Here is a 14,855-nt window from a genome sequence, read left to right as displayed (position 1 = left end):
TCCATCTAAAAAAAAGTTACAATATAAAGAGCATCTTGAGCATCTAGTCTTTGACTCTGTTGGTGGTAAGGCCTTTACATCATAGAGCTCTGACCCATCTTCTGTAGCATGCAAAGAAGTCAATGGGTGTTTATATAGAGAACATGTCAAGAAATAAACTAATCTATGAAAGATTAGAGATAGGTGTCTCTATCTTGTTTTCAGAAGTCTTCGAAGAAGTTAAAATGAAGCCTCAGAAGTAACAGGTCATGATCACTTAGGAAATAAGACTGATTAAAGCAGGCTCCATGTAGCAAAAGTGTCATTCAGTGAATTATGGAGAGCAATGAAGGTGGGGAATTTGGGAAAATGGTGTGTTTTTTTACCTACTCCTTTCCTGTTTAGAAATGCTTATGGTGTACTGCCACACTATAGATCCTTAGTTCAAAGACAAAAGAACTCTTAATTTTATTGTAAAGTAAAAGTTTCCTTCAGTTTTCAAGCTCATCTACTTCCTACAATCTAGAAAAAAAAAAAAAAGGCTGAGACACCAGATTTAGCACTTTTTTTTTTGAGGTGGAGTCTCACTCTTTTGCCAGGCTAGAGTGCAGTGGCACAATCTCTGCTCACTGCAACCGCCGCCTCCCGGGTTCAAGCGATTCTCCTGCCTCAGCCTCCCGAGTAGCTGGGACTACAGGCATGCGCCACCACATCCAGCTAATTTTTGTGTTTTTAGTAAAGACAGGGTTTCACCATGTTGGCCAGGATGGTCTCAATCTCTTGATCTCATGATCCACCTGCCTCGGCCTTCCAAAGTGCTGGGATTACAGGTGTGAGTGACTGCACCCAGCCACTGCCATTTATAATAAAATTTATAACATTGAAAATGTTGACTGGGCACAATGGCTCACCTCTGTATTCCCAACACTCTGGGAGACTGAGGCAGGAGGATTGCTTGAGCCCAGGAGTTCAAGACCAGCCTGGACAACACAGAGAGACCCTATCTCTACAAAAAAAAAAAAAAAAAAAAAATTAGCCTGCAGTTCCAGCTACTTAGGAGGCTGAGGCAGGAGGATCACTTGAGCCCAGGAAGTCAAGGCTTTAGTGAGCTATGATTGCACCATTGCACTCCAGCCTGGGCAATAATCAAGACTCTGTCTCAAAAAGACAAAGCAAAACAAAAAAATAAAACCTGTCTCGTCATCAGACCTGGGAGGAATCATTCCCCTACAACATACCATTGAAATGCTGAAAATTTCGATGTAAAAAAGCCTTCCCTATTCCCTTCTGGGAATTCCTCTGTGACCACTGACCTCTTCCCACTTCTTCCTCCCCACTCTCCCACCAGGGTAGGAAAATGTCTGTGTGCACCGACAATGTCACTGACCTCCGGATTCCTGAGGGTGAGTCAGGGTTCTCCAAATCTATCACAGCCTACGTCTGCCAGGCAGTCATCATCCCCCCAGAGATGACAGGCTACAAGGCCGGGGTTTCCTCACAGCCTGTCAGCCTTGCTGATCGACTTATTGGTGAGTAACTCCGCTGCCTCAGCCTTGTTTGAGAGTGTGTGTGTGTGTGTGTGTGCGTGTGTAAGAGAGTGTGAGGTTACCAGGCTGGGAGGTAAAAGGCCCCACATGAGGGGCCCAACCTCTTGACCTGTGTTTTCTATTCCACTCTGTGTGCAAAGTGCTCCCAGGGACTCTGACAAACCCTTGTTTCACCCTTTCATAAGCCACTCAGGGATGTGATGAGATGAAGTGAGGTTGGATGTTGACAGGTATTGGAAGAATTGAAGTGGTTGCCAGCTAATGCTACTAGTGAGAACTAATTAGGAGCTCTAATTTGGCAGGGGTGACAACAGATATGACTCTGGATGGAATCACCTCCCCAGCTGAACTTTTCCACCCGGAGTCCTTGGGAATACCGGACGTGATCTTCTTTTATAGGTGAAGATGAGAGGCTAGGCTAATGCAAGTGAAACCTAGGACTCCTCCATAATTTCTGCTGCATCCCTCCCTCTCTACCTACTGCTTATCAAGCCAGAACATGTCTGAGGTCTAGCAGATCTGCCCAGTCATGATCGCTAAGGGCTGGGAGTTCCTGATCCCAGCTTCTTGGATATTACTGGAGCAGATCTGCCCTAGAGGCAAGGAGAAATATTGGATGATCTGCAGTGGACTTCCATTCCAGCCTAAGCAGGCTCCAGTGTATGCTAGCCATGACTTTCCTAAACCAGGGCATTTCCCCCTTGACTACATATTGTTGATCCCCACCCTTTCCACGTATAAACCAAGGCCTGTGCACTCCCTGTGTGCCAGGCTAAAGCCCAAGTCCTGACTTCCCCAGCAAGGGAATTGCTCCATGCGGATTTCACTTGGTGGCTGTCCAATAACACAGCTGAGTGACTCATTCCCTCATGGGGGCTGGCTTTCTCTGCAGGTCCAATGATGTGACCCAGTCCTGCAGTTCTGGGAGATCAACCACCATCCGCATCAGGTGCAGTCCACAGAAAACTGTCCCCGGAAGTTTGCTGCTGCCAGGGTAAGCTCTGCAAAGGGATGTAACAAAGGCCAAAATCTCCCTTGAAGTCATTCCATCCTGAGATCCAGAGATTACTGAAAAAGAGCAAAAAAGAAAAGAGTTTGAGATCCATTAATGGGCTCTTAGGGGCACAGTCATGGCCCCAGACCCTCAATCTTCATATGGCAAGAATGGGGTAGAAGGAAGAGTGAAAGCTATTCTCATATTCCTGGTCCATTACGGTGGCAGCTGCGTAGCATAGTAACCAACAGCTCGGCTGAGAGCCAGATTGAATCATCTCCTCCACTAACTAGCTATGTTATCATGGATACATTTCTTACCTTCTTTAGGCCTCTTTTTTCCTGATCTGTAAAAATGGGCATAATGCTAAATTCCCTCAGCAGGTTGTTTTGAGGATTAAATGAGACAAGGAGACTTTAGGACATTTCATGATCTCTGGCTATTATGAGGATTAGTAAAGGTTTAGGGATCCTAGGAATCTCTCTGCAACAAAAATACCCAGTTCTGAGGTTAATAGCTGAGTGAACTAAATCAAAAATTTCTAAATGAATATGACCACAGGACACCCCCTCCCCTCCCCGCATAACAGCAACTAACATCTTGACGGGCACTAGCGTCTTGAGGAAGATGTTTTGGATATGCTGCGCCTAAACAACTGACTGGGGAGATGGGGAGCAAAGCAGGGCGTCTTGACCCAGTAGTGGTGTCTGAGTGTCAAATCCCTATTCTTGCCATTGTAAACATTACAATAAAGTACATAACAGATATCCATACCGGAAGTTCATTCCTGAACCCCACCTCAACTCCAATCCCACCCCGGGAAGCTGCATCAAAGTGGCTATTGCAAAGTGTCACAGGTCTGTGGGGAGGACAGGAACCTCAAAGGGGTTGATGAGACAGCCATGCTGGAGCTCAGATACCTTACAATAGCTCTCATAAGATGTCAGCAAAAACATAAACGGGCAGAGGGTGGGGAGCCCACTGGAGGCCAGGAAGGCCTCTTATCAGTGAAATCAGAGATCAAAACCTGTGTTAAGGACTAGTTGGAAGGATCCTGGTAGGGCTAACGGTTTGGGCAGGGAGAGGGTAAATCAGGCAAGCTGTGAGACAACAGGCTTCCAACCAGATCTTCCCCACCCCTCCAGTGAGTGAGAGCTCAGGTCTCTTTTCTGCTTTGCTAGAACGTGCTCGGATGGGACCTGTGATGGCTGCAACTTCCACTTCCTGTGGGAGAGCGCGGCTGCTTGCCCGCTCTGCTCAGTGGCTGACTACCACGCTATCGTCAGCAGCTGTGTGGCTGGGATCCAGGTTGGTTTCCCTCTGATCGGGCACTCCCATGAGAGAAGGGAATGGGAGATTTGAGTTCCTTGTTTTTCTCCCCAACAGAAGACTACTTACGTGTGGCGAGAACCCAAGCTATGCTCTGGTGGCATTTCTCTGCCTGAGCAGAGAGTCACCATCTGCAAAACCATAGATTTCTGGCTGAAAGTGGGCATCTCTGCAGGCACCTGTACTGCCATCCTGCTCACCGTCTTGACCTGCTACTTTTGGAAAAAGAATCAAAAGTACATGATGCGGTATTGGAGTGTGGGGATGGACAGGGTTGGATTATAGATCAGGGAGAATATCTGAAAGTATAAATTAATGGGGTTTTTCTCTGGAGTTGGCTACAGACTCTGTGACTCTGGCCAGAGACTGTGAAGCACTTATCCAGTGCATGGTTTGGTTATCCTGACTCCTGAACAGGGATGGTACCACGTGGCAGTCTATAAATGGATGTTAAATTCTCAAAAGCAAAGAGTATCCTTAATTTGTTATTATTAACAGTACAGAGAATGACATTATGATTTCGATATTTCTATTAAATTTTGAGATCATAGAAACAGACAGCCTTAAGGAACAAAGATCACTGAACTGGGAAGCAAGATTCCTTCTAGTCCCCCAGCCCTGACACCATTTTACCATGCTTCAGTCTCCTTACCCATGGCATGGGAATAGGACCTGTTCGTAGCCTAATCTCTCTACCTCTTTCCCCCTTATTCCCACATTTTGGGATCTTGTCTTTCCCACCCTCCTGTTTTACAGACTAGAGTACAAGTACTCCAAGCTGGTAATGAATGCTACTCTCAAGGACTGTGACCTGCCAGCAGCTGACAGCTGCGCCATCATGGAAGGCGAGGATGTAGAGGACGACCTCATCTTTACCAGCAAGAAGTCACTCTTTGGGAAGATCAAATCATTTACCTCCAAGGTAGGGGGCCTGGCCAGTGCACCGAGGTCAGCCTGGAGGGCTGGAGGAGACACTGCTCCTCAGACACTGAATGGTCCTGTACCGTTCAGGGATGGGCACCCTGCTCCCCACACCCGATACAATTCCATTTCCCCACTCTGAAAATCCTGCCTTCTTCTGTGTTTCTACACCAATACTCTTTCCCCCGAGGCCCAAGGCTGCTCTTGATCAGGCTCCTTCTCTCTCAACATGCACTCCAGTTAGTGAACTGTTTGGGCCTTTTCACTTCCAGAAGGAGTACTGATCCATCCATGTTGTAAGAATCATCCCCTACCCCTTTTTTTATTTTCACTGAAAAGGGGAAAAGGTGATCTCTGGGATCAACTTCTGATAGAAGTCAGGCTCTCCTTTGACCAGTGGAGGGTGCTGTCTTCCAGGTGTCTGGGTACAGTCCTTCGGGAGCTGAATCACAGTTCAGTCTCAGCTGTTCCCCACTGAGCAATTCTGAGCTGGGAGGGCTGGCTTTGTGTGAGTAGGTGAGTGAGTATGAAGCTTATAAATGCAATACAGACAATACTGTCACTGGGTGTGGGGCCAGCAGACAGCATCCAAGCAGGTCCTCCAGGGCTATAGTCCTCTGCAGCCCAACTCTGCCAGTGCCCATACCTGACTACTGCTCTGAACCAGTTCATCCCAATAGGAGTGGGTGGGGAGGGCGGAAAGAGGGAGGAGGGTATTGGGAGGTGGTGAAGAAAGGACTGTGCTTGGGTGTTTAGATTGCTGAGTCTTGTTTCCTTTCTGCTGACCTGCTAGGGAGACTCCCTTGGCCTCCTTAGACTGTGATTTCTTTTTTTTTAAACGAATGGGAGAACAGTTCACCCTGGGACTCTTGAGCCTATCTGGGACTGCTAGAATTCAGCAAAGGTGCAAAGCAGGGGATTTTTAAGATTTTTGGCTCATGCCTGTAATCCCAGCACTTTGGGAGGCCCAAGCTGGAGGATCTCTTGAGGCTGGGAGTTCAAGATCAGCCTAGACAACATAGGAAGACCCCATCTCTACAAAATAAAAAACAATTAGCTGGGTGTGGTGGAGCATGCCTATAGTCTCAGCTACTTGGAAGGCTGAGGTGGGAGGATCACTTGAGCCCAGGAGTTGGAGGCTGCACTGAACTATGATTGTGTCATTGCACTCCAGCCTGGGCAACAGAGCGAAACCCCGCCTCTAAAAAACATGTATTTATTTATTTATTTATTTATTTATTTATTGAGACGGAGTGTTGCTCTGTCTCCCAGGCTGGAGTGCAGTGGCGTGATCTCAGCTCACTGCAACCTCCACCTCCCAGGTTCAAGCAATTCTCCTGCCTTAGCCTCCCTAGACGCTGGGATTACAGATGCATGCCATCACACCTGGCTAAATTTTTTTGTATTTTTAGTAGAGACACGGTTTCACCATGTTGTCCAGGCTGGTCTTGAACTCCTGACCTCAGGTGATCTGCTTACTTTGGCCTCCCAAAGTGCTGGGATCACAGGCGTGAGCCACTGTGCCCGGCCAAAAACATTTTTTTAAAATAAAAATTTTTTTTTTTTTTTGAGACAGAGTTTCACTCTTATTGCCCAGGCTGGAGTGCAGTGGCATGATCTTGGCTTACTGCAACCTCTGCTCCCGGGTTCAAGCGATTCTCCTTCCTCAGCCTCCCAAGTAGTAGGGATTACAGGCGCCTGCCACCATGCCTGGCTAATTTTTGTATTTTCGGTAGAGACGGGGTCTCACCATGTTGGCCAGGCTGGTCTCAAACTCCTAACCTCAGGTGATCCACCTGCCTTGGCCTCCCAAGTGCTGCGATTACAGGCATGAGCCACCACGCCCCGCCTAAAAGAAAAAGATTTTTATTGTTCTCCAACTGACCCTGAAGGGAGCAAGCAGAATAGAGGGTATCTCATTTCTGTGTTTCCACAAAGCCACTGAAACAGGAATTTCATAAGGGTTCCTTCTGTCACCTATTTTCCATTTCTCTCCTTTGTCCCCAAACTTGCCCTTGTGCAGCAGCCAGCTCCTGTCACCATCTCTCTTTCAGAGGACTCCTGATGGATTTGACTCAGTGCCACTGAAGACATCCTCAGGAGGCCCAGACATGGACCTGTGAGAGGCACTGCCTGCCTCACCTGCCTCCTCACCTCGCATAGCACCTTTGCAAGCCTGCGGCGATTTGGGTGCCAGCATCCTGCAACACCCACTGCTGGAAATCTCTTCATTGTGGCCTTATCAGATGTTTGAATTTCAGATCTTTTTTTTATAGAGTACCCAAACCCTCCTTTCTGCTTGCCTCAAACCTGCCAAATATACCCACACTTTGTTTGTAAATTATGCCCTTGCTTGTATCTTGTTTCCCAAAATGGCCCATCCGCCAGAGCCATAGCTTCGTCTGCTCATAATTCTCATAGCTTTGGAATGAAAATATTTCTATCTTCTTAAGTATAGAAACTATTTCCTCTGTCCTCTAACTTAAGGGCAGAAACAGCTGGGAGTTTTCCTCGCATGCCCTCAGCTCATGATCTCTTTAGGAGAGAGGCTGGGTGAGGAGGGTGTCGGGGTTCCCTGGTGGATAATCTTCATAGCAGCCTGGATCCATTTCCCCTGGATAACCAGCTCAAAGGGAGTGAAAATGGTAGTCTGAGGGCAAGGGGAATAAGGCCTGGGTAAGGAAAGGCTTGAAAAGCACATAAAGAGGCCGGGCGCGGTGGCTCACGCCTGTAATCCCAGCACTTTGGGAGGCCGAGGTGGGCGGATCAGGAGGTCAGGAGATCAAGACCATCCGGGCTAACATGGTGAAACCTCGTCTCTACTAAAAATACAAAAACTTAGCTGGGTGTGGCGGCGGGTGCCTGTAGTCCCAGCTACTCAGGAGGCTGTGGCAGGAGAATGGTGTGAACCCGGAAGGCGGAGCCTGCAGTGAGCCGAGATCATGCCACTGCACTCCATCCAGCCTGGGCAACAGAACGAGACTCTGTCTCAAAAAAAAAAAGAAAAGCACAAAGAGAGGCAACAAGTAATGTTTTTTTTTGAGACAGGGTCTCGCTCTGTCACCTAGGGTGGAGTGCAGTGGCATAATCACTGTTCACTGCAGCCTCAAGCTCTTGGGCTCAAGCTATCCTCCCACCTCAACCTCTCAAGTAGCTAGGACTACAAGTGTGCACTACCAGGCTCACTAATTTTTATATTTTTTGTAGAGACAGGGTTTCACCATGTTGCCCAGACTGGTCTCCAACTCCTGGGCTCAAGTGATCTGTCCGCCTCAGCCTCCCAAAGTGCTGAGATTACAGGCATAAGCCACTGCACTCAGCCTTTTATTTGTTTTTTAAACCACGTAGCTCATTGCCTTCTCTTAAGTAAATGATAGATATTCTCACTGAAGCCAAAGGAATAAGTTCATCAAGAAAATGCCCAAAGCCCTGGTGGATACATCCTCCCTATTTTTTTTTTAAACCTCCCACTATCACTCTATGACACTGAAAAGAACCAGGTAAGCCCCAAACCCAGATGTTCCAGCCTTATCCTCTATTGGGTTTACCCACAGAGATGGCAAACCCTGTCAGTGAGGAAAATTCCCCATCCTTGAGTGCCCCCGTCCTAGAAGTTTGGGCCATATTATGGAACAGGGGTCTCTTATTTGAAAAGAGCACAGGGAGGCCAAGATTTTAATGGGGCACTTTAGGGGATCCAGCCCACAATGGCATGGGCCTGAGGTGGCAGTGATGTGTGCTTCTAAGCTTAACCCATCTGCTCAGGCACAGAATAAATGTCTAGGCTGGCCAAAAAACGAACTGAATCCCAGGCCCATACGCCAGCACCAGAATCAAACCAGTCTTCAAGGAAGGAAGGCTAGGAGAGTTTAACAAGATTTTCACTGGGCCCAGCATGGTGGCTCACACCTGTAATCCCAAGGCAGAGTGGTCACTTGAGCTCAGGAGTTCAAGACCAGCCTGGGCAACATAGTGAGACCGTGTCTCTAAAAAATTAAAAAATAAACAAGGTGTTCACCAAGCTGGGATACTTCTCACTTTTAAGCCCCTATCTTTCTCTTTTTTTCATTCTCAATTGCTTTGTGTGATAAAAAACTAAAGAGACTTCTGGTCCAATTTCTGGCAACATCCCTTCTGAAAGGTGAGTAGAGTGGGTGTCTTCTATGCCCGTTTTCCCCAATTTTACACAAACTATTATCAATGAACTTTTAAGTACCTAGAATGGGTAAAACCAGAGCAAGACTTTAAATTACCTTCTTCTTTCTTCTACTGGCAGTTCTGCCTCCATCACTATCAGGCTAGGGTGACCTTCCCTTGGTCAAGCCCCAATTGCCCATGATTTGTGCCTGTGACCTTTCTCCAGTGACCATTTGGTGACCAGATGGTGGATACAAAAAGGGGATGGCATTTGCAAGTGACTAGTCTGCCACAAAATGCTCATCTGGTTAGCCACTGCTGCCCTGGCGATGGCTTTGTAAGAGTCAATGAGAACTAGAGCCATGCTGTGGTCCCTGGCCATCAACAGTGTTGGTGATGGCAGGGAGTCCCTTTGGTTTAATAAATCCAGTTTTTCTTCGGGTATCCAAATTCTCCCTCCTTTTGTAGGAGTCAGGCTCTCAGAACCTGTGTCCATGTTGGAACTTCCCCCAGTGTGGATGCAGATACGCAGCTCCCGAGCTCCAGCCTAAAGTTTTCTGTAGCCTCAGCAATACTCAGGCACCTGCCGTCTCACTGAATAGCTTTCTTTGTGACAAAGGCCACAGACAGCCCTTAGTCTATTCCGGAAACAGTAGGAAAAATTACATATGTCTTTGATTTCTTTATTCTGACTCCACTGATTTTAGCCATAATACTTTAAGGAGCTACTTTTTACTACCCCTTACCATGCTGACTTCTGCAGGTCTGCCCTGTGACCTGTCAGGAACTCCTGAGTTACGCTACTGGGGTCACCTGTTGCTCCCCTAGCAAGTTAGACATGTCATATATTTTTAACAGCTTTATTGAGATATAATTCACATATTATACAATTAACCTTTAAAACATACGATTCAATGGCTTTTAGCATACTCACAGAGTTGTCCGCCCAGTTGAGAGCAAACACATGTTCAATTTTCTTTTCCTTTTTTTTTTTTTTTGAGACAGAGTCAGCTTTGTCGCCCAGGCTGGAGTGCAGTGCCATGATCTTGGCTCACTGCAGCCTCTCCCTGGGTTCAAGTGATCCTTCTGCTTCAGCCTCCCCAGTAGCTGGGATTACAAGCATGCGCCACCATGCCTAGCTAATTTTTGTGTTTTTAGTAGAGATGGGGTTTCACCACGTTGGCCAGGCTGGTCTCGAACTCCTGGGCTCAAGTGATCCACCCACCTCGGCCTCCCAAAGTGCTGGGATTACAGGTGTGAGCCACCGTGCCCGGCCTACATGTTCAATTTTCTATGAACAAAGGCTTTAGTCCTTGACCCAGGGCTAAAGTGGTCTGTCCAAGCTGTTGTTGGTGAGGGAGTATGATAAAATGTTAAAATCTCATTTGGTTACCTTGAGTCCTGGAACACGCAGTAACTGTCATCCTATAGTCATCACCTGTATTTGGCTGGGAATACAAATGAAGATTGTGTTGTATTCAAGCAGTAGGGTTTTTGTTTTTGTTTTTGGTTTTAGTGCCAACAAAACTTTTTTTTGTCTGACTACATTAAAGATAAGACTGACTATATTTATACAACAGAAACTTTGTAATAGATTTTTTCAGCTTTGTGAAATCGAATTTTTGTCTCATCAGGACTGGTTGGATTTCCTTTTTACCCTGTAATCCAAGCGTTAATAGTTTGTTAGAAGACGGGTATTGCATGTCACTTTTTTTTTTTTTTTTTGGTAAAATAAAAACATACCTTACCAGTTGTTTTGCTTGAACATGGGTTGGGTGGCTGGAGGGGTGAGTGGGAAATGTAAGAGTCCTGGAAGCTTAAACTGAAGAGGAGAAGGATTCCACATTTGCAGAGAGGCAGAGAAAAGAGCACAGATTTTGGAACAAGATGGACATAGGCTAGAAGCCTCCCACTACTTGTTGAGGAATCAGTCAATAACCAAAGCCTCAGTTTCCACAATAATAAAATGCATCTAATGATACCCAACACCCCAAGATTGAATGAGCTCAGAAGAAATAACTCATAAGCCACTTCGTATGCTACTTCCCTTCCCTTCTGCTCAGGTTTCTTTCGGGAAACATGAGACCAGCCACATAACAATAAATCCACAAATAGAAGCAAAATTAGCTTCTTTGGGTATGAGGTAGATTATTACAGACTAGATGTGGAGAAAATCCTAGATGATATCAAAGGCCTACCATTTCCTGAGGTCGCTAGATTTTTGCTTTCTTTTTTTTCTTTTTCTTTTTTTTGAGGCTCACTATGTTGCCTAGGCTGGAGTGCAGTGGCACAATCTCAGCTCACTGCAGCTTCAACCTCCTGGGCTTGAGTGATCCTCCCACCTCAGCCTCCTGAGTAGCTACAGGCATGCGCCACCACACCCGGCTAATTTTTGTATATTTTGGAGAGACAGGGTTTCACCATGTTGCTGGTCTCAAACTCCTGGGTTCAAGAGATCTGCCCACCTTGGCCTCCAAAGTGCTGGGATTGCAGGCATGAGCCAGCGTGCCTGGTAGGATTTTTCTGCTTCAGGACTTCATTCTAGTTGAGGCCACTTGATTCCCAAAAATAATTCTCTCAGCTATTAATAGATGAGTTGGGAATGTCACAGACTTTTCAGACTGAATGGCACTAAGTGCCAGATGTTCTTCGTCAGGGTCCTTGGGTAATTTCTAGCCTTCGAACAGGCCTCTGTGCGCCAGTGCTTCCCACACCAGTATCACCCCCCTGCTCTGTAGCCAGAGCCCTTTTTCTTTTTTTCATGAAAAGAAAAAGGGTAAAAGGCAGAAAATCTGCTAACCAAATTCTAAAAGAGGGTGTGGCGGCTCATGCCTGTAATCCCAGCACTTTGGGAGGGCCCAGGCTGGAGGATCGCCTGAGGCCAGGAGGTTGAGGTTGCAGTGAGCTATGATCGTGGATTGCACCACTGCCCTCCAGCCTGGGTGACAGAGGCAGACCCTGTCTGTAAAAAAAAAAAAAAAAAAAAAAAAATTCTACAAGAGCTGGAACACTCAGAGCCGTTTTTCTAACACATCTGATGGCACTCAAATGGCCATCTCTGATGGCTCCTTATTGCTGTCAGGCAGGAGCAATTGGCAGCAGCTCACCTACACTCCAAGGCTGGTTGTTTATGACCCACATCTACTTTGACTGGGTGGTACCTGGGTTGTACTGGTGGTTAAATATTTTGAACATCACCCCTGCTTATAACATAAAGTCCAAACTCTAAGAAGGAAAGTAGAAAAGAAAACGCATTCATTTGGCATCTCTGTGTCAAGCCTGGACTTAATGCTTTCACAGCATTGCCTTTTTTCATTTTCAGAACAGCCCTGGAGGCAGCTACTATCCCCATTACAATAGAGGAAGAAACTGTGTCTCCAACAGATGCAGTTACGTGGCCTACAAGGTCCCTAACAGCCCACTGGCCCACCCTCCCGACATTGTTTCTACTCTAACCACACTGAGCTTTTGATGGTCTCTGAGTCATAAGCACCTTCACGCCTCCAGCGTTGGAATGTGCTCTCCTCTCTGCCCCTCTGCTTCCTTTTCACCTCACAGATCCCACTCAGCCTTCCACATCACCCCACTGTGGGAAAAAACAGGGCAAAAACAGTCCCATGGGAGTACTGCTATGAATCTTTATGAATTCAACCATATGCTGTGCAATGCAACAAACAAGCAACAGACACAATCAAGCTTGAAACTGCGGGGCAGGGAGAGGGGTGTGTAATGATACGGAAATGATTTTAAGAATTTCCCAATCACCGACAAAGAAGTAAAATACATTATCAGGTGACCAGGCAAGAACATACTTACGACTTGGTCTAAATCTTAAGGAAGACAATTAATTAACTGGGAAGCACAGAGCAACAATGAGTATTAAGAGAGAAACTGATTTAGGGTTGCAATACAAAACTGTATGAATAATTTAAGAGCTGATCAAGGAGAATTTGGAATATAAACTAATTTTGTCTCAGTGCCAAAGTTAACAATCCCACATAAAATGCAATTCCCTATAGAGTAGTTCAGCCTTAAGAGTACTTTCACTTTCCACAGTTTCAGTTACCCAAAGTCAACTTAAGTCAAAAAATATTAAATGAAAATTCCAAAAATAAACAATTCATAAGTTTTAAATTGTATGCCATTATGAGTAGCATAATGACATCTTGTGCCATCTCACTTCTTCCCACCTGGGACATGAATCATCCCTTTGTCCAGAGTATCCACACTGCCTGCACTATCCACCCATTACTCACTTAGCAGCCATCTGAGTTACCAGATCGAAAAAGCACAGTATATGTAGGGATCCGTACTCTCCGTGGTTTCAGGCATCCGCTGGAGACTACTGTATGATACAGTGTGGTGGGAGAATTGATTTCGCACCCCAATTCTATCGGATGGAGAGGCTGGATCAAAGTCCCCCCAGGTCCTGGCAGCTTTCCCCAACCCACGCTATTTTTAAATGATTCCTGCTTAGTTGCTGAAGGATAGAAACGTGGACCTCCTTTGTTACTGTGTCTCTCTGATAGAAGGGAGTGGGTAAGCCAGAACTGGAGGCGGGGTGGTCAGTTCCTCCTGAAACAGTATCATCAATACTACTGTACTGTGGGAAACCGGAAGGGTGTCTAACCAATTTGCAGGGAGGGGTAAAGAGGATGTCAGAGAAGGCTTCCAGGAGAAAGGAGGAATTAGCCAGGTAAGAGGAACAGAGAAGGGAAAGGGAGTTCCAGGTAGAAGGAACTTGTGCAACCAAAGGCTCAGAAGGAAGGAAGGGAGCCACAAGAAGGTTGGAATGGGGAATACGAGGCGGAAATGTTGAGATAAAGAGGGCCAGGTGAGGTGGCTCAGGCCTGTAATCTCTGCACTTTAAGAGGCCAAAGTGGGTGGACTGCTTGACCCCAAGAGTTAGAGACCAGCTTGGGCAACATGGCAGAGCCCTGTATCTACCAAAACAAAAACAAATACAAAAATTGGCTGGGGCGTGGTGGCACACATCTGTAGTCTCAGCTACTCGGGAGGCTGAGGTGGGAGGATCCCTTGAAGCTGGAAATGTCGAGGCTGCAGTGAGCCATGGTTGTACCACTGTTTTCCAGCCTGGACAACAGAGTGAGACTCTGTCTCACACACACACACACACACACACACACACACGAGATAAAGAGGGAACATGTTAGAGAAGCTGGTAGGGACAGATCATATATAGCGTTGCCAGCCATGTTTGGATTCCCCTGAGGGTAACAGGTATCCACAGAAGACTTTTAGCAAGGGAGTGTGACAGGACTGGACTTGTTCAGTGAACATTGAGAAACCCTACTCCAAATCCAAGACAGAGGAACACAAAGGGCTTCCACAGTGAGGCCTCAGAGAACCCTTCCGAGTTAGCCAGCTCCAAACTGGGAAAACTGAGGTAGGCAGCTTTTGTTGGGTGCCCCACACCCTCTTTTCTTGCTCCCTCTCTGCAGTTGCTCTTTTCCCCTAGGCTGCCCACTAGCTGCCCAGGATCCCCAAGGCAGTATCTTCACCCAGGACTCTGCTCGCTGACCTGCAACAAGCTCCCACCCTCTCAGCCTACTTCCTCGCAACCCACTCACTCAGGGAGGATGTAACAAGCACTTACCATGGGTAAGGCAGTGTGCTAGGTCCTGTGGGGAGAAAAATGCAAATACGCAATGGTCTCTGCCCTATAAGATCAGGCCCCATAGCATAGTCAGGGTCCTCACTGACCTGTTTTCTGTTAAGCAGTGCTAGTAAAAGGGCAAAGCCCAAACGTTAGGCTATCTTAGGTATTTACCTGTGTCCTGGTTTTGATTCCATCACTTACCTTCTCTGAGGCTGTTTCCTTATATAGAAAATAAAAGGGTTAGCCTGGCTGGCCCTTTTCCAGTCGGGGCTTCTTGAGCACTTTGGTCCTCAGAGGCAGTGCCCAAGAACATTCTTGGTAGTAAGGG

The 14,855-nt window shown here is 46.7% G+C and overlaps 1 protein-coding gene across 8 annotated transcripts in view; it reads left to right on the top strand.

Moving 5' to 3' along the window:
- ELAPOR1 (endosome-lysosome associated apoptosis and autophagy regulator 1) overlaps positions 1-7,111 on the top strand; it is an 89,492-nt gene extending 82,381 nt beyond the window's left edge. For 5 of the 8 annotated variants that reach the window (XM_054530167.1, XM_054530180.1, XM_054530162.1 and 2 more), the window contains 7 exons: positions 1,328-1,508; positions 1,829-1,925; positions 2,419-2,520; positions 3,702-3,828; positions 3,907-4,085; positions 4,606-4,771; positions 6,825-7,111. In XM_054530167.1, the coding sequence (XP_054386142.1) occupies positions 1,328-1,508; positions 1,829-1,925; positions 2,419-2,520; positions 3,702-3,828; positions 3,907-4,085; positions 4,606-4,771; positions 6,825-6,893 (921 nt within the window). In that variant the 3' untranslated portion in view covers positions 6,894-7,111. Of the gene's footprint in view, positions 1-1,327; positions 1,509-1,828; positions 1,926-2,418; positions 2,521-3,701; positions 3,829-3,906; positions 4,086-4,605; positions 4,772-6,793 lie in introns of all 8 variants that reach the window. The other 3 variants (XM_054530186.2, XM_054530169.2, XM_009246947.4) reach the window with 1 other exon arrangement.
- The last annotated feature ends 7,744 nt before the right edge of the window (positions 7,112-14,855 follow it).

Source organism: Pongo abelii, chromosome 1 (genome assembly GCF_028885655.2).
Source record: "Pongo abelii isolate AG06213 chromosome 1, NHGRI_mPonAbe1-v2.0_pri, whole genome shotgun sequence".
In the NCBI taxonomy this organism is placed as follows: Eukaryota; Metazoa; Chordata; class Mammalia; order Primates; family Hominidae; genus Pongo; species Pongo abelii.
This window is presented reverse-complemented; position numbering and strand designations above follow the sequence as displayed.